The 24387-nt window shown below is 39.0% G+C and overlaps 1 protein-coding gene across 1 annotated transcript in view; it reads left to right on the top strand.

Moving 5' to 3' along the window:
- nav3 (neuron navigator 3) overlaps nt 1-24387 on the top strand; it is a 571589-nt gene that overhangs the window by 441857 nt on the left and 105345 nt on the right. The window contains exons 13-16 of the mRNA XM_072913146.1: nt 3863-3986; nt 6459-6756; nt 7030-7678; nt 24048-24387. The exon at nt 24048-24387 is cut by the window's right edge and continues 86 nt beyond it. Coding sequence (XP_072769247.1) covers nt 3863-3986; nt 6459-6756; nt 7030-7678; nt 24048-24387 — 1411 coding nt within the window. The remainder of the gene's footprint in view (nt 1-3862; nt 3987-6458; nt 6757-7029; nt 7679-24047) is intronic.

Below are 24387 nucleotides of genomic sequence, written 5' to 3'. Positions count from 1 at the left end.
AGGAAATGTCTGCATTGGGTCACTGGTTGTGTTGTGTGTGACCATTTTCGTTGACATTTTATGTTGTTTGGATTTATTTTTTTATTTTTATTTTTTTTGCACCGTGATTAGGAAAGGTTGTCTGCATTGGGTGACAGGTTGTGTTATGTGTGACCATTTTCATGGACATTTTATGTTGTTTGTTTGGTGTTTGTTTTGCACCATGATTAAGAAAGGTTGTCTGCATTTTGTCACAGGTTGGGTTACGGTATGTATGACCATTTTCATTGACATTTTGTGTTGTTTTGATTTTATTTTTATTTTTTTTCACCATGACAAGGAAAGGTTGTCTGCATTGGGTCATTGGTGCGTTATGTGTGACCATTGTCATTGACATTTTATGTTGTTTGGATTTATTTTTTTTGCACCATGACTAGGAAAGGTTGTCTGCATTGGGTAACAGGTTGTGTTATGTGTGACTATTTTCGTTGACATTTTTGTGTTGTTTGGATTATTTATTCTTTTTTTTTTTTTTTTTTTGCACCATGATTAGGAAAGGTTGTCTGCATTGGGTAACAGTTTGTGTTATTCGTGACCATTTTTGTGACATTTTTGTGTTGTTTGGATTATTTATTCTTTTTTTTTTTTTTGCACCATGATTAGGAAATGTCTGCATTGGGTCACTGGTTGTGTTGTGTGTGACCATTTTCGTTGACATTTTATGTTGTTTGGATTTATTTTTTTATTTTTATTTTTTTTGCACCGTGATTAGGAAAGGTTGTCTGCATTGGGTGACAGGTTGTGTTATGTGTGACCATTTTCATGGACATTTTATGTTGTTTGTTTGGTGTTTGTTTTGCACCATGATTAAGAAAGGTTGTCTGCATTTTGTCACAGGTTGGGTTACGGTATGTATGACCATTTTCGTTGACATTTTGTGTTGTTTTGATTTTATTTTTATTTTTTTTCACCATGACAAGGAAAGGTTGTCTGCATTGGGTTATTGGTGCGTTATGTGTGACCATTGTCATTGACAGTTTATGTTGTTTGGATTTATTTTTTTTTGCACCATGACTAGGAAAGGTTGTCTGCATTGGGTAACAGGTTGTGTTATGTGTGACTATTTTCGTTGACATTTTTGTGTTGTTTGAATTATTTATTCTTTTTTTTTTTTTTTTTTTGCACCATGATTAGGAAAGGTTGTCTGCATTGGGTAACAGGTTGTGTTATGCGTGACCATTTTTGTGTTGTTTGGATTATTTATTCATTTATTTTTTTTGCACCATGATTAGGAAATGTTGTCTGCATTTTGTCACAGGTTGTGTTATGTGTGACCATCTTCGTTGACCATTTATGTTGTTTGGATTATTTATTTTTTTGCACCATGATTAGGAAAGGTTGTCTGCATTGGTTACAGATGCGTTGTGTGACCATTTTCGTTGATATTTTATGTTGTTTGGATTTTTTTATATATTTTTTTTGCACCGTGATTAGGAAATGTTATCTGCATTGGATCACAGGTTGTGTTATGTGTGACCATTTTCGTTGACATTTTATGTTGTTTGGATTTTTTTTTAGATTTTTTTTGCACCATGACTACTAGAGGTTGTCTGCATTGGGTCACAGGTTGTGTTATGTGTGACCATTTTCGTTGAAATTATGTGTTGTTTGGAGTTTTATTTTTTTGCACCATGACTAGGAAAGGTTGTCTGCATTTTGTCACAGGTTGTGTTATGTGTGACCATTTTTGTTGACAATTTGTGTTGTTTGGATTTATATATTTTTTCGCACCATGACTAGGAAAGGTTGTCTGCATTGGGTCACATGAGTAATGATGTGCATGGTATCACTCAGAGCAGAATTAAAGGGCGTTGACCTAAATTACCCATACCGGCCACTTGATGGCGACAAAATGGCAGCATCAAAGTCCGTTTAAAAAAAAAAAAAACGAACGCAATCTCCCTGCGGACAAGATTCCATCTCAAGCTCATGTCTTTTCTCGGAATGAAGCGACTCTCTTGCTGCTGTCGCCCACATTCAACGTGCACACACGTAGCGTTATATACTGTTGACTTTGTAGCAAAAACCAAAGTATGGTCTGGAGTGTCATGTGTGGATGTCACAATAAAAGAAGGGATCCAGTTACGAGCTGTTTTATTCACGACATTACAGCTAGTCCAAGTGCTAACTGCTAGCCTCAGACACGTACACAGAATGTCGTAACATAAAGACGCGCCACAATCCGTACATAATCACAACATAAAAAGCACGGTGAAGCTCCATTGAGCAGCCCTTTGAGACATTTGTGATGAAGGGCTATATCTGCAAACTTTGATAGGTTGATTGATTGAAAAAGAAAGGTAAAGCAAAAGTAGTGAACAGAAGGAAAAAACAGATAAATAAATACCGTGATAACGTCGGATCAGCAGAAATGCAGAAAGCCATGTTTGTTGGATACAAGTAAACATTGATTGATTGATTGATTGATTGATTGATTGATTGATTGATTGATTGATTGAAAAAGAAAGGTAAAGCAAAAGTAGTGAACAGAAGGGAAAAAAAGATAAATACCATGATAACGTCGGACAAGCAGAGATGCAGAAAGCCATGTTTGTTGGATATAAGTAAACGATTGATTGGTTGATTGATTGATTGATTGATTGATTGATTGATTGAAAAATAAAGATAAAGCAAAAGTAGTGAACAGAAGGAAAAAAACGATAAATAACGTGATAACGTCGGACAAGCAGAGATGCAGAAAGCCATGTTTGTTGGATATAAGTAAAAGATTGATTGATTGATTGATTGATTGATTGATTGATTGAAAAAGAAAGGTAAAGCAAAAGTAGTGAACAGAAGGAAAAAACAGATTTAAAAAATACCGTGATAACGTCGGACAAGCAGAAATGCAGAAAGCCATGTCTGTTGGATATAAGTAAACGTTGATTGATTGATTGATTGATTGATTGATTGATTGATTGATTGAAAAAGAAAGGTAAAGCAAAAGTAGTGAACAGAAGGAAAATTAGAAAAAAAATATTGTGACGTCAGCAGAAATGCAGAAAGCCATGTCTGTTGGATATAAGTAAACGTTGATTGATTGATTGATTGATTGATTGAAAAAGAGAGGTAAAGCAAAAATAGTGAACAGAAGAAAAAAAGATCAATAAATATTGTGACGTCAGCAGAAATGCAGAAAGCCATGTCTGTTGGATATAAGTAAACGTTGATTGATTGATTGATTGATTGATTGATTGATTGATTGATTGATTGAAAAAGAAAGGTAAAGCAAAAGTAGAGAACTGAAGGAAAAAAAGACGAATAAGCAGAAGTGCACAAAACCTTGTTTGTTGACAGTGGAAGTCACTCCTTAGTCAGCACCTGCATTGAGCGAACTCGTCCAAAAGGTGGCGCCATAGCACAAGTAACAATAACACACCTTTCCGTTTACGTTAGGTTCTGCGCATGTCAAAATATTCCGATTCAAGGTGTGATGCGTGAAAATGCACGTCATATTATTTTAAAGGTCCATGTACACAGTAATCCAAATGACGATCAGATTAAATACATGTTGTCCATTTACACGTGGCGAGTCACGTGGTTGTCTTCTTGTCAACTACAGAGGACGTGACCTCGGTGTTCTCAATGCTAGTTACGGCCATGCTATTGTCTTTGTTATGCTGAAACCAACTACTTTCAATATTTTTTAAACTGTTCATAGTCACTCACCATAAATACATTGAAACATTTACAGTTGATACATGTGATCGGTATCGGTATCGGCCGATCTCACTCTTGGATGATCGGATCTTAGGAGCGTCCACTCGATTCTTCAAGACGATCATGTACTTCATTCGCTCTTTCTCCGGTCTTTTCCCCGCAGCTGGGACGACAGCAGCTCGGTGAGCAGCGGCCTGAGCGACACCTTGGACAACATCAGCACCGACGACCTGAACACGCCCGCCTACCCCTCGGTCAGCTCGCCGCGCAAAAGCAGGGGCGCCCAGGTAAGTCAAGGCGTCAAGACCAGAAGGAATTTGGGAGACAGTTGCACACATTGCTGACTTTGAGTAGCAAGAATACATTTTCTCTCTTCTCCTCCGAGGTTTTTTTTTACACGATTGCGCCAAGTATCTTTGGCCCCTCATGGAAGAGACTCGGGTGTTGCTAGGGAGACTGCATGGCCATCTGTCAAGGAACGGCTTAGTTGCGAGTGTGTGTGTGTAGGTGTGTGTGTGTGTGTGTGTGTGTGTGTGTGTGTGTGTGTGTGTGTGTGTGTGTGTGTGTGTGTGTTTGTGCATGAGCATCCCAGAGGAGGAGATCTGGTCAGACCAAAGATAGATCCCACTTCACACTACTTTGTTTGCTTGTGGACTTGAGTTTCTTTGTGTTGCCTACAGACCTCATGTTGTCAGTGTGGCGGATGACTCATTCCCCGCCTCAAGTTGGGGATTCAAGTATGAATGTTTTACTTTTACTTTTAGTTCTCCAACTTTTTACACCGAGTCATCTCAAGGCCTTCAATCCATCGCAACTGGACTGTTGGGTTTGTCTTAGAAGACGTTTGGACTCTCATCCCAGTAGACTTCATCAGTTCATGATCATAGACTGAGACTGGTCACATCTAGTCTTAGACTTAGATTGGTCACATCTAGTCTTAGACTTAGATTGGTCACATTTAGTCTTATACTTAGATTGGTCATATTTAGTCTTGGACTTAGATTGGTCACATCTAGTCTTAGACTTAGATTGGTCACATCTAGTCATAGACTTAGATTGGTCACGTTTGGTCTTAGACTTAGATTGATCAGATCTAGCCTTAGACTTATGTTAATCACATCTAGTTTTAGACTTAGATTGGTCAAATTTAGTCTTAGACTGGTCACATCTAGTCTTAGACTTAGATTGGTCAGCTCTAGTCTTAGACTGGTCACATCTAGTCTTACACTTAGATTGGCCACGTCTAGTCTTAGACTTAGATTGGTCACGTTTGGTCTTAGACTTAGATTGATCAGATCTAGCCTTAGACTTATGTTAATCACATCTAGTTTTAGACTTAGATTGGTCAAATTTAGTCTTAGACTGGTCACATCTAGTCTTAGACTTAGATTGGTCAGCTCTAGTCTTAGACTGGTCACATCTAGTCTTACACTTAGATTGGTCACGTCTAGTTTTAGACTTAGATTGGTCACGTTTGGTCTTAGACTTAGATTGATCAGATCTAGCCTTAGACTTATGTTAATCACATCTAGTTTTAGACTTAGATTGGTCAAATTTAGTCTTAGACTGGTCACATCTAGTCTTAGACTTAGATTGGTCAGCTCTAGTCTTAGACTGGTCACATCTAGTCTTACACTTTGATGGGTCAGATTTAGTGTTGGACTTAGATTGGTCACATCTAGTCTTAGACTTAGATTGGTCATATTTAGTAATAGACTTAGATTGGTCACATCTAGTCATAGACTTAGATTGGTCACATCTAGTCTTAGGCTTAGATTGGTCACATCTAGTCTTAGACTTAGATTGGTCACATTTTGTCTTATACTTAGATTGGTCATATTTAGTGATAGACTTAGATTGGTCACACCTAGTCATAGACTTAGCTTGGTCACATCTAGTCTTAGACTTAGATTGGTCACGTCTAGTTTTAGACTTAGATGGTCACATTTGGTCTTAGACTTAGATTGGTCACGTCTAGTCTTAGACTTAGTTTGGTCACGTCTAGTCTTAGACTTAAATTGGTCACGTTTGGTCTTAGACTTAGATTGATCAGTTCTAGTCTTAGACTTATGTTAATCACATCTAGTTTTAGACTTCGATTGGACAAATTTAGTCTTAGACTGGTCACATCTAGTCTTAGACTTAGATTGGTCAGCTCTAGTCTTAGACTGGTCACAGCTAGTCTTAGACTTAGATTGGTCACATCGAGTCTTAGACTTAGATTGGTCAGATTTAGTGTTAGACTTTGGTCACATCTAGTCTTCGACTTAGATGGTCACATCTAGTCTTAGATTTAGATTGGTCTCATCTAGTCTTAGTCTTAGATTGGTCACATCTCGTCCTAGACTTAGATTGGTCACATCTAGTCTTAGATGTAGATTGGTCACATCTAGTCAGGTCAGACTTAGACTTAGATTAATTTGATCTAGTCTTAGATTTAGATTGGTCATAGGTAGTTTTAGAATTAGATTGGTCAGTTCTAGTCTTAGACTTAGATTGGTCTGATCTAGTCAGGTCAAACTACAAATTAAACTGATCTGATCTAGTCTTAGACTTACATTGGTCAGATCTAGTCTTCTAATTAGATTGGTCAGGTCTAATTTAGCAAACTTTCAAATCATATTGGATTAGACAAATCATTTTATGTCCCTGGATTCAATTCTCTACCCGTTTTTGCATAAACACAGATGAACAAAATCAACATACATAGCTAGTTTTTCTTTTAGCTTTGTGTTCATTGCTGATCTTCCCTACCACAGTCGCAGAGAGGAAGTAAGTCCAAGCATGCCGAGCAGGAGGTAAGCAGCAGCTGGGCCGGAGCCGAAGACCTGAAGAAGGTGGACGAGGAACTCGACGCGAACATGGACCCCAACGGCGCCTCCTCCCGCTGGAAGTCCTCATCGTCCTCCCAAGCCCACAGCCAGTATGAGGAGGCCGGTCAGAAAGCCACAGCGCTGACTCAAATATCCCAGACCGGGTCATTGAGAAGGGGCATGACAGCCCAGGTGGGCATCACACCACCTCGGACCAAGGGCACCTCCTCCCATAAAACACCTGGTAGGTGTTTCCATCTCTGTGAGACTATTTTTGGTGATACATATGAACTGGAGGATGTATTGTAGTTTTGTTCCAGACTTTGAAACGTTTAGCCACTTTCTTTTGACTGGTACTGTCAGCAGAAATCACTTGTCTTTTTGGTTATTGACCACAATTTGTCTTGAACGTCTTCTGCCCATTTGGCACCAAAGGTGAAAACAAGTTGTTGGCCACAAATCTGCTGAGGATGATGTTTTTGCCTTTGTGCTAATAAGTGTTTATGCAAATTGACAGGCAAGACTGACGATGCCAAGGCTTCAGAGAAAGGCAAGGTGCCCTCCAAGAGCGCTTCTGGCATCCAGCGCTCCCCGTCAGACGCTGGCAAGAGCAGTGGAGACGAAGGCAAGAAACCCCCGTCTGGGATTGGACGCCCCCCAACCACGGGTTCTTTTGGATACAAGAAGATCCCTGGTGCCTCTGGGACTCTGGTCACCTCCAGTGGTGCCACGCTCTCCAGTGGTTCGGCCACTCTGGGAAAGGCACCCAAATCCTCAGCGGCCCTTGGCAAGAGCGCAGGCATTGGTGGCGTGCGGAAGACCAGCCTGGATGGCTCGCAGCCTCAAGACGACGGCATCCTGCTCACCTGCGGGGGCTCCAAAGTGCCCCTCCAGTACCGCTCTCTGCCCAGACCGGCTAAATCCTCCAACGTCAGCGGCAAATCGGTCAGCGGTGGGACGGCGGCCGGAGCCAAGCGCAGGGACGGCGGAAAGGTGGGCTCCGGCGACCACTCCAGTCCCATCAACATGAACCAGACGGACAAGGAGAAAGTGACGGTAACGGAGCAGGATCCGGGTCCCAGCCCGACGTCCTCTTCAACGGGGCAGACGGGTCTCAGGCAACCGGGCTCTAAATACCCCGACATTTCCTCGCCTACCTTCCGCAGGTACGTCCCTCACAATTATGCCGCCCTACTCTCATTCTGTCTTTGGCCGTGTTTCCACCGGTCCAAAGCTGGAAATGGTACCAAACCGCTTTCTTTGGTGGAAACGTGGCTTTTGTCTTTCGTTTGTGCATGTTTCCACAAGTACCAAGCATTTCACCGCCATACCTTTCCATCCATTGGATCATGTTCAACCAGGAAAGGTATGCCTGGACCTTTGTGATAGGATTCGGTTTTACTTGAAGACTTGCTTGATATCGTTGCAGAAACGGTCGAATAAAGTTATCCTGTAGAGGAAAGCCACACATCATAGTAGGGTTGTACGGTATACCGGTACTAATATAGTACCGCGATACTAATGAATCATATTCGGTACTATAATGCCTCTAAAAAGTGCCAGTTCTGGTTGTACGAGCAGAGGAGCATGTTCGGCAGCGCACACACACAGAGTACTTACAAGCAGACACAGTGTGTAGACAGAAAAGGGAGAATGGACGCATTTTGACCTAAAAAGTAAAGATAAAGGTGAAGTTATAACACTGAAAACGCCCTCAGGAATCCTCGTCTCCATGGCGACAAGTAAATTTCTTACAGTACCATTATCACTGCAGGACGAGGAATAGCTAAACATGCTTCACTACACACCGTACGAGGATACAATGTAAACAAACGCCATGGGTGGATCTACACCTGACATCCACTGTAATGATACCAAGCACAGGAGTGTATCTAGTCGATACCACTATGATTACATCGATATTTTTTAGCATCACAAAATCTATTTTCGTTTTTTTTTTAAATGTGTATTATGTTTATAAACTCAGGAAATACGTCCCTGGACACATGAGGACTTTGAATGTGACCAATGTATGATCCTGTAACTACTACTAAATGTGTGGTATCATCCAAAACTAATGTAAAGTATCAAAGAAGAGAAGAATAAGTGATTATTACATTTTAACAGAAGTGTAGATAGAACATGTTAAAACAGAAAATAAGCAGATATTAACAGTAAATGAGCAAGTAGATTAATAATACATTTTTTACAGCTTGTCCTTCATAATGTGTACAAAATAATAGGTGTATAAATGACACAATATGTTACTGCATAGACTAATTAGGAGTCTTTGTTTGTTTACTTACTACTAAAGGACAAGTTGTCTAGTATAGGACTAAATTGTAATAATAAACATGTTTCATGTACACTAAGATTTGTTGTTAAAATAAAGCCAATAATGAAATTTTTTGTTGTGCCCTTTATTTAGAAATGTATCGAAACACATTTTGGTACCGGTACCAAAATATTGGCATCGGGACAACACTACATCATAGACATAATTGCATCAAGCACAGTCAGCATCTCCTCATTATACCCCAAAGATGAGTCGGCTGTTTGTGTCTTTCGAGGCGCCACCTTGGTCAGAAGCAACAAGAATAGGGTTTCTCTGCACGCTGTGTGTGACTGTCATCTTAGTGCAGTCTACACATATCTCTTACGTGTGACTGCCATCATATTGCAGTCTACACGTATCTCTTATGTGTGACTGCCATAATATATTGCAGTCTACACGTATCTGTTATGTGTGACTGCCATCATATTGCAGTCTACACGTATCTCTTATGTGTGACTGCCATCATATTGTGGTCTACACGCATCTCTTATGTGTGACTGCCATCATATTACGGTCTACACCTATCTCTTATGTGTGACTGCCATCTTATTGCAGTCTACACGTATCTCTTATGTGTGACTGCCATCTTATTGCAGTCTACACGTATCTCTTATGTGTGACTGCCATCATATTGCAGTCTACACATATCTCTTATGTGTGACTGCCATCATATTGCTGTCTACACCTATCTCTTATGTGTGACTGCCATCATATTGCAGTCTACACGCATCTCTTATGTGTGACTGCCATCATATTGCAGTCTACACATATCTCTTATGTGTGACTGCCATCATATTGCAGTCTACACGCATCTCTTATGTGTGACTGCCATCATATTGCTGTCTACACGTATCTCTTATGTGTGACTGCCATCATATTGCAGTCTACACGCATCTCTTATGTGTGACTGCCATCATATTGCAGTCTACACGTATCTCTTATGTGTGACTGCCATCATATTGCAGTCTACACATATCTCTTATGTGTAACTGCCATCATATTGCAGTCTACACCTATCTCTTATTTGTGACTGCCATCATATTGCAGTCTACACATATCTCTTATGTGTGACTGCCATCATATTGCAGTCTACACATATCTCTTATGTGTGACTGCCATCATATTGCAGTCTACACCTATCTCTTATTTGTGACTGCCATCAAATTGCAGTCTACACATATCTCTTATGTGTGACTGCCATCATATTGCAGTCTACACGCATCTCTTATTTGTGACTGCCATCTTATTGCAGTCTACACGCATCTCTTATGTGTGACTGCCATCTTATTGGAGTCTACACGCATCTCTTATGTGTGACTGCCATCATATTGCAGTCTACACGTATCTCTTATGTGTGACTGCCATCTTATTGCAGTCTACACGTATCTCTTATGTGTGACTGCCATCATATTGCAGTCTACACGCATCTCTTATGTGTGACTGCCATCTTATTGCAGTCTACACATATCTCTTATGTGTGATTGCCGTCATATTGCAGTCTACACGTATCTCTTATGTGTGATTGCCGTCATATTGCAGTCTACACGTATCTCTTAGGTGTGACTGCCATCATATTGCAGTCTACACGTATCTCTTATGTGTGACTGCCATCTACTGGTTACACTCAGTCTACACGTATCTTTTATGTGTGACTGCCATCTTATTGCAGTCTACACGTATCTCTTATGTGTGACTGCCGTCATATTGCAGTCTACATGTATCTCTTATGTGTGACTGCCATCTACTGGTCACACTCAATCTACATGTATCTCTTATGTTTGACTGCCATCTTATTGCAGTCTACACGTATCTCTTAAAGTTAAAAAAAGTTAAAGTACCAATGATTGTCACACACACACTAGGTGTGGCGAGATTATTCTCTGCATTTGACCCATCACCCTTGATCACCCCCTGGGAGGTGAGGGGAGCAGTGGGCAGCAGCGGTGGCCGCGCCCGGGAATCATTTTGGTGATTTAACCCCCAATTCCAACCCTTGATGCTGAGTGCCAAGCAGGGAGGTAATGGGTCCCATTACCCATTATGTGTGACTGCCATCTTATTGCAGCCTACACGTATCTCTTATGTGTGACTGCCATCATATTGCAGTCTACACGCATCTCTTATGTGTGACTGCCATTATATTGCTGTCTACACGCATATCTTATGTGTGACTGCCATCATATTGCAGTCTACACGTATCTCTTATAAGTGACTGCCATCATATTGCAGTCCCCTAAAGGTGTGTGCCAAATGTTGTGGGGCTTCAACCGAACACCAATCTCATTAGAGACACTCAATAGGCGTGCCCAAAGCGGCTCCGTCCCATTCGATCTGTCAAACCAAACTTTGTTTTATTTATCCTCCTATCTTTATAAGATCTTTAATTCATTTATTTCCCGTCTCGAGATGGCCTCGCCTGTTTTATTTCCTGTGATTGCAACAAGCTCACGCTGGCGAGCAAGATGTCTGAACAGATGTGAGGTTAGACAGGCCCGACAGATTGGCTTCTTTCCAGAAAGGAGCAGACAGATGTGTTGTTGTATGTGAGTGAGAGTACATTGTTGGAACAAATGTGCAAAACCCCAAAACCCGTGAAGTTGGCACGTTAATGGTAAATTCAAACTGTCAGGTTCGAACACTGATGACATTTATTAAACAAGACAAGAAGCAAAGAATCAAGCAGAGACAGAATTAAATTTGGACTCAATATTGAGGAGAGTCGCCTGTACACTGTACCCTTGTACAATATCTCAGCACGCTCTGGCGAAAGATTGTACTCCTCCTTCTTTATTTGACTTCCTCCGACCACATGACCGCCGCTGCTTCCAGAGGGAAGTGGGTCGTAAACAGCTTTGCCTTTGGTTACCGAACAGTTCAAAGTAGTTCAAAAAGACGTTCGTAAACCAGTTCAAAAAGGAGGTTCAAAAAGAGGTCGTGGAAATTGGGCAGATCCTGTCTTCTCTCCGCTTTGAAGTCCTTGGGTTAGGACATTATCTTTCTGTTGATTACCATACATGAAAGAACACAGTGGAGTTTTAAGAGCCTTCTTCTTGGTAGGTTTCAAAGACAGCTTTTGTCTTCTCACCAAGTTTTTGTGATATATTAGAAACAATTATTCTTACAAAAACAGAATACAATGATTTGCAAATCCTTTTCAACTTATATTCAATTGAATAGACTGCAAAGACAAGATGCTTAACGTTCAAACTGGTAAATTTTGTTAATTTGTTGCAAATATTAGCTCATTTGGAAATTGATGCCTGCGACATGTTTCAAAAAAGCCGGCACAAGTGGCAAAAAAGACTGATAAAGTTGAGGAATGCTCATCAAACACTTATTTGGAACATCCCACAGGTGAACAGGCTAATTGGGAACAGGTGGGTGCCATGATTGGGTATAAAAGCAGCTTCCATGAAATGCTCAGTCATTCACAAACAAGGACGGGACGAGGGTCAACACTTTGTCAACAAATGCCTGAGCAAATTGTCCGACAGTTTAAGAACAACATTTCTCAACCAGCTGTTGCAAGGAATTTAGGGATTCCACCATCTACTGTCCGTAATATCATCAAAAAGTTCAGAAAATTTGGAGAAATCACTGCACGTAAGCAGCTAAGCCTATGACCTTCGATCCCTCAGGCTGTACTGCATCAAAAAGCGACATCAGTGTGTATAGGATATCACCACATGGGCTCAGGAAGACTTCAGAAAACCACTGTCAGTAACTACAGTTTGTCGCTACATCTGTAAGTGCGAGTTAAAACTCTCCTATGCAAAGCCAAAGCCATTTATCAACAACACCCAGGAACTGAAACCTCGCACACACACCTTTAATAATAATCATTTACAGTTTGTGTGTGAGAGGACATACATGACAAGCAGGGTGAGTTCATCAGAACAAAGGCCAAAGGTGTTGTATTATCCTCAGAGTTGGAACATATTCCTTCGAATTGGTTCTCTTGGATTTTTCGTACAATATACAGCGCGTGTACGTAAGCACTAGTATTGTCCCGATACCAATACCGGTACTAAAATGTATTTTCGATACTTTTCGGTACTTTTCGATACTTTTCTAAATAGAGGGGACCATAAAAAATTGCATTATTGGCTTTATTTTAACAACAAATGTTAGCGTACATGAAACATATGTTTATTATTGTAATTTAGTTCTTAAATAAAATAGTGAACATACTAGACAACTTGTCTTTTAGTAGTAAGTAAACAAACAAAGACTCCTAATTAGTCTGCTGACGTATGCAGTAACATATTGTGTTATTTATACACCTATTATTTTGTACACATTATGAGGGACAAACTGTAAAAATTGATTATTAATCTACTTGTTCATTTACTGTTAATATCTGCTTACTTTCTCTTTAACATGTTCTATCTACACTTCTGTTAAAATGTAATAATCACTTATTCTTCTCTTCTTTGATACTTTACATTAGTTTTGGATGATACCACAAATGTAGGTATCGATCCGATACCAAGTAGTTACAGGATCATACATTGGTCATATTCAAAGTCCTCATGTGTCCAGGGACGTATTTCCTGAGTTTATAAACATAATATACATTAAAAAATAAAAAATATATATTTTGTGCTGCTAAAAAATATCAATGTAATCATAGTAGTATCGACTAGATACACTCTTGTACTTGGTATCATTACAGTGGATGTCAGGTGTAGATCCACCCATGGCGTTTGTTTACATTTTGACACCGGTGAGCTATTGTATCCTCCTACGGTGTGTAGTGAAGCCTACTTTACCTAGACGACTACTTTACCTAGACGACTACTTTATCTAGACGACTACTTTACCTAGACAACTTCTTTACCTAGACGATTACTTTAACTAGACGACTACTTTACTTAGACAATTACTTTACCTAGACGACTACTTTACCTAGACGACTACTTTACTTAGACGACTACTTTACCTAGACAATTACTTTACCTAGACGACTACTTTACCTAGACAATTACTTTACCTAGACAATTACTTTACCGAGACGACTACTTTATCTAGACGACTACTGTACCAGGACAATTACTTTACCTAGACGATTACTTTACCTAAACGACTACTTTACCTAGACGACTACTTTACCTAGGCGACTACTTTACTTAGACAATTACTTTACCTAGACGACTACTTTACCTAGACGACTACTTTACTTTGACAATTACTTTACCTAGACAATTACTTTACCTAGACGACTACTTTACCGAGACGACTACTTTACCTAGACGACTACTGTACCAGGACAATTACTTTACCTAGACGATTACTTTACCTAGGCGACTACTTTACTTAGACAATTACTTTACCTAGACGACTACTTTACCTAGACGACTACTTTACTTTGACAATTACTTTACCTAGACAATTACTTTACCTAGACGACTACTTTACCGAGACGACTACTTTACCTAGACGACTACTGTACCAGGACAATTACTTTACCTAGACGATTACTTTACCTAAACGACTACTTTACCTAGATGACTACTTTACCTAGACGACTATTTTACCTAGACGATTACTTTACCTAGATGACTACTTTACCTAGACGATTACTTTACCTAGGCGACTACTTTACTTAGACAATTACTTTACTTAGACGACTACTTTACCTAGACAATTACTTTACCTAGACGACTACCTTACCTAGACAATTACTTTACCTAGACGACTACTTTACCTAGACGACTACTTTACCTAGGCAATTACTTTACCTAGACAATTACTTTACGTAGACGACTACTTTACCTAGACAATTACTTTACCTAGACGACTACTTTACCTAGACGACTACTTTACTTAGACAATTACTTTACCTAGACGACTACTTTACCTAGACGACTACTTTACTTTGACAATTACTTTACCTAGACAATTACTTTACCTAGACGATTACTTTACCTAAACGACTACTTTACCTAGACGACTACTTTACCTAGGCGACTACTTTACTTAGACAATTACTTTACCTAGACGACTACTTTACCTAGACGACTACTTTACTTTGACAATTACTTTACCTAGACAATTACTTTACCTAGACGACTACTTTACCGAGACGACTACTTTACCTAGACGACTACTGTACCAGGACAATTACTTTACCTAGACGATTACTTTACCTAGGCGACTACTTTACTTAGACAATTACTTTACCTAGACGACTACTTTACCTAGACGACTACTTTACTTTGACAATTACTTTACCTAGACAATTACTTTACCTAGACGACTACTTTACCGAGACGACTACTTTACCTAGACGACTACTGTACCAGGACAATTACTTTACCTAGACGATTACTTTACCTAAACGACTACTTTACCTAGATGACTACTTTACCTAGACGACTATTTTACCTAGACGATTACTTTACCTAGATGACTACTTTACCTAGACGATTACTTTACCTAGGCGACTACTTTACTTAGACAATTACTTTACTTAGACGACTACTTTACCTAGACAATTACTTTACCTAGACGACTACCTTACCTAGACAATTACTTTACCTAGACGACTACTTTACCTAGACGACTACTTTACCTAGGCAATTACTTTACCTAGACAATTACTTTACGTAGACGACTACTTTACCTAGACAATTACTTTACCTAGACGACTACTTTACCTAGACGACTACTTTACTTAGACAATTACTTTACTTAGACGACTACTTTATCTAGACGACTACTTTACCTAGACAACTTCTTTACCTAGACGATTACTTTAACTAGACGACTACTTTACTTAGACAATTACTTTACCTAGACGACTACTTTACTTAGACAATTACTTTACTTAGACGACTACTTTATCTAGACGACTACTTTACCTAGACAACTTCTTTACCTAGACGATTACTTTAACTAGACGACTACTTTACTTAGACAATTACTTTACCTAGACGACTACTTTACCTAGACGACTACTTTACTTAGACGACTACTTTACCTAGACAATTACTTTACCTAGACGACTACTTTACCTAGACAATTACTTTACCTAGACAATTACTTTACCTAGACAATTACTTTACCGAGACGACTACTTTATCTAGACGACTACTGTACCAGGACAATTACTTTACCTAGACGATTACTTTACCTAGACGATTACTTTACCTAAACGACTACTTTACCTAGACGACTACTTTACCTAGACGACTACTTTACCTAGACGATTACTTTACCTAGGCGACTACTTTACTTAGACAATTACTTTACCTAGACGACTACTTTACCTAGACGACTACTTTACTTTGACAATTACTTTACCTAGACAATTACTTTACCTAGACGACTACTTTACCGAGACGACTACTTTACCTAGACGACTACTGTACCAGGACAATTACTTTACCTAGACGATTACTTTACCTAAACGACTACTTTACCTAGATGACTACTTTACCTAGACGACTATTTTACCTAGACGATTACTTTACCTAGATGACTACTTTACCTAGACGATTACTTTACCTAGGCGACTACTTTGCTTAGACAATTACTTTACTTAGACGACTACTTTACCTAGACAATTACTTTACCTAGACGACTACCTTACCTAGACAATTACTTTACCTAGACGACTACTTTACCTAGACGACTACTTTACCTAGGCAATTACTTTACCTAGACAATTACTTTACGTAGACGACTACTTTACCTAGACAACTACTTTACCTAGACAACTACTTTACCTAGACAATTACTTTACCTAGACGACTACTTTACCTAGACGATTACCTTACCTAGACGACTACTTTACCTAGACGACTACTTTACCTAGACGACTACTTTATCTAGACAATTACTTTACCTAGACGACTACTTTACCTAGACAATTACTTTACCTAGACGACTACTTTACCTAGACGACTACTTTACTTAGACGACTACTTTACCTAGACAATTACTTTACCTAGACGACTACTTTATCTAGGCGACTACTTTACCTAGACAATTACTTTACCTAGACAATTACTTTACCTAGTAAATAACTTTACCTTGACAATTACTTTACCTAGACGACTACTTTACATAGACGACTACTTTACCTAGACAATTACTTTACCTAGACGACTACTTTACCTAGACGACTACTTTACCTAGACAATTACTTTACCTAGACGACTACTTTACCCAGACAATTACTTTACCTAGACGACTACTTTACCTAGACAATTACTTTACCTAGACGACTACTTTACCTAGACGAGTACTTTACCTAGACAACTACTTTACCTAGACAATTACTTTACCTAGACGACTACTTTTCCTAGATATTACTTTACCTAGACGACTACTTTACCTAGACAACTACTTTACCTAGACGACTACTTTACTTAGACGACTACTTTACCTAGACAATTACTTTACCTAGACAATTACTTTACCTGGACGACTACTTTACCTAGACAATTACTTTACCTAGACGACTACTTTACCTAGACGACTACTTTACTTAGACGACTACTTTACCTAGACAATTACTTTACCTAGACAATTACTTTACCTAGACGACTACTTTACCTAGACAATTACTTTACCTAGACGACTACTTTACCTAGACGACTACTTTACTTTGACAATTACTTTACCTAGACAATTACTTTACGTAGACGACTACTTTACCTAGACAACTACTTTACCTAGACAATTACTTTACCTAGACGACTACTTTACCTAGACGATTACCTTACCTAGACGACTACTTTACCTAGACGACTACTTTACCTAGACAATTACTTTACCTAGACGACTACTTTACCTAGACAATTACTTTACCTAGACAATTACTTTACCTAGACAATAACTTTACCTTGACAATTACTTTACCTAGACGACTACTTTACCTAGACAATTACTTTACCCAGACGACTACTTTACCTAGACAATTACTTTACCTAGACGACTACTTTACCTAGACGATTACTTTACCTAGACGATTACTTTACCTAGACGACTACTTTACCTAGACGATTACTTTACCTAGACGACTACTTTACTTAGACGATTATTTTACCGAGACGACTACTTTACCTAGACGACTACTTTACCTAGTCGACTACTCTACCTAGACAATTACTTTACCTAGATAATTACTTTACGTAGACGACTTCTTAATCTAGACGACTACTTTACCTAGACGACTACTTTACCTAGACGACTACTTTACCTAGACGACTACTTTACCTAGACGATTACTTTACCTAGACGACTACTTTACTTAGACGACTACTTTACCTAGACAATTACTTTACCTAGACGACTACTTTACCTAGACAATTACTTTACCTAGACAATTACTTTACCTAGACAATTACTTTACCGAGACGACTACTTTATCTAGACGACTACTGTACCAGGACAATTACTTTACCTAGACGATTACTTTACCTAAACGACTACTTTACCTAGACGACTACTTTACCTAGACGACTACTTTACCTAGACGATTACTTTACCTAGGCGACTACTTTACTTAGACAATTACTTTACCTAGACGACTACTTTACCTAGACGACTACTTTACTTTGACAATTACTTTACCTAGACAATTACTTTACCTAGACGACTACTTTACCGAGACGACTACTTTACCTAGACGACTACTGTACCAGGACAATTACTTTACCTAGACGATTACTTTACCTAAACGACTACTTTACCTAGATGACTACTTTACCTAGACGACTATTTTACCTAGACGATTACTTTACCTAGATGACTACTTTACCTAGACGATTACTTTACCTAGACAATTACTTTACCTAGACGACTACTTTACCTAGACGATTACCTTACCTAGACGACTACTTTACCTAGACGACTACTTTACCTAGACGACTACTTTATCTAGACAATTACTTTACCTAGACGACTACTTTACCTAGACAATTACTTTACCTAGACGACTACTTTACCTAGACGACTACTTTACTTAGACGACTACTTTACCTAGACAATTACTTTACCTAGACGACTACTTTACCTAGACGACTACTTTACCTAGACAATTACTTTACCTAGACAATTACTTTACCTAGTAAATAACTTTACCTTGACAATTACTTTACCTAGACGACTACTTTACATAGACGACTACTTTACCTAGACAATTACTTTACCTAGACGATTACTTTACCTAGACGACTACTTTACCTAGACAATTACTTTACCTAGACGACTACTTTACCTAGACAATTACTTTACCTAGACGACTACTTTACCTAGACAATTACTTTACCTAGACGACTACTTTACCTAGACGAGTACTTTACCTAGACAACTACTTTACCTAGACAATTACTTTACCTAGACGACTACTTTTCCTAGATATTTTTTTACCTAGACGACTACTTTACCTAGACGACTACTTTACTTAGACGACTACTTTACCTAGACAATTACTTTACCTAGACAATTACTTTACCTAGACGACTACTTTACCTAGACAATTACTTTACCTAGACGACTACTTTACCTAGACGACTACTTTACTTTGACAATTACTTTACCTAGACAATTACTTTACCTAGACAATTACTTTACCTAGACAATTACTTTACGTAGACGACTACTTTACCTAGACAACTACTTTACCTAGACAACTACTTTACCTAGACAATTACTTTACCTAGACGACTACTTTACCTAGACGATTACCTTACCTAGACGACTACTTTACCTAGACGACTACTTTACCTAGACAATTACTTTACCTAGACGACTACTTTACCTAGACAATTACTTTACCTAGACAATTACTTTACCTAGACAATAACTTTACCTTGACAATTACTTTACCTAGACGACTACTTTACCTAGACAATTACTTTACCCAGACGACTACTTTACCTAGACAATTACTTTACCTAGACGATTACTTTACCTAGACGATTACTTTACCTAGACGACTACTTTACCTAGACGATTACTTTACCTAGACGACTACTTTACTTAGACGATTATTTTACCGAGACGACTACTTTACCTAGACGACTACTTTACCTAGTCGACTACTCTACCTAGACAATTACTTTACCTAGATAATTACTTTACGTAGACGACTTCTTAATCTAGACGACTACTTTACCTAGACGACTACTTTACCTAGACGACTACTTTACCTAGACGACTACTTTACCTAGACGATTACTTTACCTAAACGACTACTTTACCTAGATGACTACTTTACCTAGACGACTACTTTACCTAGACGACTACTTTACCTAGACGACTACTTTACATAGACGATTACTTTACCTAGATGACTACTTTACCTAGACGATTACTTTACCTAGGCGACTACTTTACCTAGACGACTACTTTACCTAGACGACTACTTTACCTAGGCAATTACTTTACCTAGACAATTACTTTACGTAGACGACTACTTTACCTAGACAACTACTTTACCTAGACAACTACTTTACCTAGACGACTACTTTACCTAGACGATTACCTTACCTAGACGACTACTTTACCTAGACGACTACTTTACCTAGACGACTACTTTATCTAGACAATTACTTTACTTAGACGACTACTTTACCTAGACAATTACTTTACCTAGACGACTACTTTACCTAGACGACTACTTTACTTAGACGACTACTTTACCTAGTCAATTACTTTACCTAGACGACTACTTTACCTAGACGACTACTTTACCTAGACAATTACTTTACCTAGACAATTACTTTACCTAGACAATAACTTTACCTTGACAATTACTTTACCTAGACGACTACTTTACATAGACGACTACTTTACCTAGACAATTACTTTACCTAGACGACTACTTTACCTAGACGACTACTTTACCTAGACAATTACTTTACCTAGACGACTACTTTACCTAGACAATTACTTTACCTAGACGACTACTTTACCTAGACAATTACTTTACCTAGACGACTACTTTACCTAGACGAGTACTTTACCTAGACAACTACTTTACCTAGACAATTACTTTACCTAGACGATTACTTTACCTAGACGACTACTTTTCCTAGACAATTACTTTACCTAGACGACTACTTTACCTAGACAACTACTTTACCTAGACGACTACTTTACCTAGACGACTACTTTACCTAGACAATTACTTTACCTAGACAATTACTTTACCTAGACGACTACTTTACCTAGACAATTACTTTACCTAGACGACTACTTTACCTAGACGACTACTTTACTTTGACAATTACTTTACCTAGACAATTACTTTACCTAGACAATTACTTTACCGAGACGACTACTTTATCTAGACGACTACTGTACCAGGACAATTACTTTACCTAGACGATTACTTTACCGAGACGACTACTTTACCTAGACGACTACTTTACCTAGACGACTACTCTACCTAGACAATTACTTTACCTAGACAATTACTTTACATAGACGACTACTTTACCTAGACAACTACTTTACCTAGACAATTACTTTACCTAGACGACTACTTTACCTAGGCGATTACCTTACCTAGACGACTACTTTACCTAGAGGACTACTTTACCTAGACAATTACTTTACCTAGACAATTACTTTACCTAGACAATTACTTTACCTAGACAATAACTTTACCTTGACAATTACTTTACCTAGGCGACTACTTTACATAGACGACTACTTTACCTAGACAATTACTTTACCTAGACGACTACTTTACCTAGACAATTACTTTACCTAGACAATTACTTTACCTAGACAATAACTTTACCTTGACAATTACTTTACCTAGGCGACTACTTTACATAGACGACTACTTTACCTAGACGACTACTTTACCTAGACGACTACTTTACCTAGACGATTACTTTACCTAGATGACTACTTTACCTAGACGATTACTTTACCTAGGCGACTACTTTACTTAGACAATTACTTTACCTAGACGACTACTTTACCTAGACAATTACTTTACCTAGACGACTACCTTACCTAGACAATTACTTTACCTAGACGACTACTTTACCTAGACGACTACTTTACCTAGACAATTACTTTACGTAGACTACTTTACCTAGACAACTACTTTACCTAGACAACTACTTTACCTAGACGACTACTTTACCTAGACGATTACCTTACCTAGACGACTACTTTACCTAGACGACTACTTTACCTAGACGACTACTTTATCTAGACAATTACTTTACCTAGACGACTACTTCACCTAGACAATTACTTTACCTAGACGACTACTTTACCGAGACGACTATTTTACCTAGACAATTACTTTACCTAGACGACTACTTTACCTAGACAATTACTTTACCTAGACAATAACTTTACCTTGACAATTTCTTTACCTAGACGACTACTTTACATAGACGACTACTTTACCTAGACAATTACTTTACCTAGACGACTACTTTACCTAGACAATTACTTTACCTAGACGACTACTTTACCTAGACAATTACTTTACCTAGACGACTACTTTACCTAGACGAGTACTTTACCTAGACAACTACTTTACCTAGACAATTACTTTACCTAGACGACTACTTTTCCTAGACAATTACTTTACCTAGACGACTACTTTACCTAGACAACTACTTTACCTAGACGACTACTTTACTTAGACAACTACTTTACCTAGACAATTACTTCACCTAGACAATTACTTTACCTAGACGACTACTTAACCTAGACAATTACTTTACCTAGACAATAACTTTACCTTGACAATTACTTTACCTAGACGACTACTTTACCTAGACGACTACTTTACCTAGACAATTACTTTACCTAGACGACTACTTTACCTAGACAATTACTTTACTTAGACGACTACTTTACCTAGACAATTACTTTACCTAGACGACTACTTTACCTAGACGACTACTTTACCTAGACGATTACTTTACCTAGACGACTACTTTACCTACACGATTACTTTACCTAGACGACTACTTTACTTAGACGATTATTTTACCGAGTTGACTACTTTACCTAGACGACTACTTTACCTAGACGACTACTCTACCTAGACAATTACTTTACTTAGACAATTACTTTACGTAGACGACTTCTTAATCTAGACGACTACTTTACCTAGACGACTACTTTACCTAGACGACTACTTTACCTAGACGATTACTTTACCTAGACGACTACTTTACTTAGACGATTATTTTACCGAGACGACTACTTTACCTAGACAATTACTTTACGTAGACGACTACTTAATCTAGACGACTACTTTACCTAGACGACTACTTTACCTAGACGACTACTTAATCTAGACGACTACTTAATCTAGACGACTACTTTACCTAGACAATTACTTTACCTAGACGACTACTTAATCTAGACGACTACTTTACCTAGACAACTACTTTACCTAGACAATTACTTTACCTAGACGACTACTTTACCTAGACGACTACTTTACCTAGACAATTACTTTACCTAGACAATTACTTTACCTAGACGACTACTTTACCTAGACAATTACTTTACCTAGACAACTACTTTACCTAGACGATTACTTTATAAACATAATATAAATTTTTAAAAAAAGGTAAAAAGATTTTGTGACGATACAAAATATCGTTGTAATCATAATAGTATTGAGTAGATATGCTCCTGTACTTGGTATCATTACAGTGGATGTCAGGTGTAGATCCACCCATGGGGTTTGTTTACATTGTGACGCCGGGTGAGCTATTGTATCCTCCTACGGTGTGTAGTGAAGCATGTTTAGCTATTCCTCGTCCTCCAGTGATAATGATACTTGTAAGAAACGTACTTTATTTGTCGCCATGGAGGCGAGGATTAGTGATTTAGAAGTAGCTAAAGTTTCAGTGTTATAACTTCACCTTTATCTTTAGTTCTCCCTTTTCTGTCTACACACTGTGTCTGCTTGTAAGTACTCTGTGATTGTGCGCTGCCGAACATGCTCCTCTGCTTGTAAAACCAGCAATGTCACCACGTGACGACGACGGGGGTAGATTGCCAGTATTTTTCAGAGGCGGTATAGTACCGAATATGATTCATTAGTATCGCGGTGCTATATTAGTACCGGTATACCGTAGAACCCTAGTAAGCACGAAAGGTCGGAACACGGGGATGGCCTGTATTGATAGTAGCTTCCCGCGTAGGAAACACTTGCTTACTTCCCTTTGACTGCACCCACCTATATCTACCTCCAGATTATTTGGCACCAAAGCCAGCAGCAAGGCCAGCTCGCCGGGCACGCCCGACTCTGGCAAGTGCCCCTCGACCCTGGGCAGCCCGCACGGTGCGCTGGCGAGGCAGGCCAGTCTGGAATCGCCCTCTTCCGGCACCGGGAGCCTGGGCAGCGCCAGCGGGCCGAGCGGCGGCAGCAGCCCACTGTACGGTAAAACTCCCGACCCGTGCACCGAGTCCCCGGCCTCCAGCCCGGCCTCTGGCCTCTCGCTGCCTTCCAACGCTCGGCCCTGGCCCGCCTGTAGCTCGTCGGCCGGCAGCAAGGACACTCTGAGCTGCCAGAGCATGAGCAGTCTGCACACC

This window comes from Nerophis lumbriciformis, linkage group LG05 (assembly GCF_033978685.3).
Source record: "Nerophis lumbriciformis linkage group LG05, RoL_Nlum_v2.1, whole genome shotgun sequence".
NCBI classification, from domain to species: domain Eukaryota; kingdom Metazoa; phylum Chordata; class Actinopteri; order Syngnathiformes; family Syngnathidae; genus Nerophis; species Nerophis lumbriciformis.
Note: the sequence above shows the minus strand (reverse complement) of the source record. Positions and strands in the feature narration are given on the sequence as shown.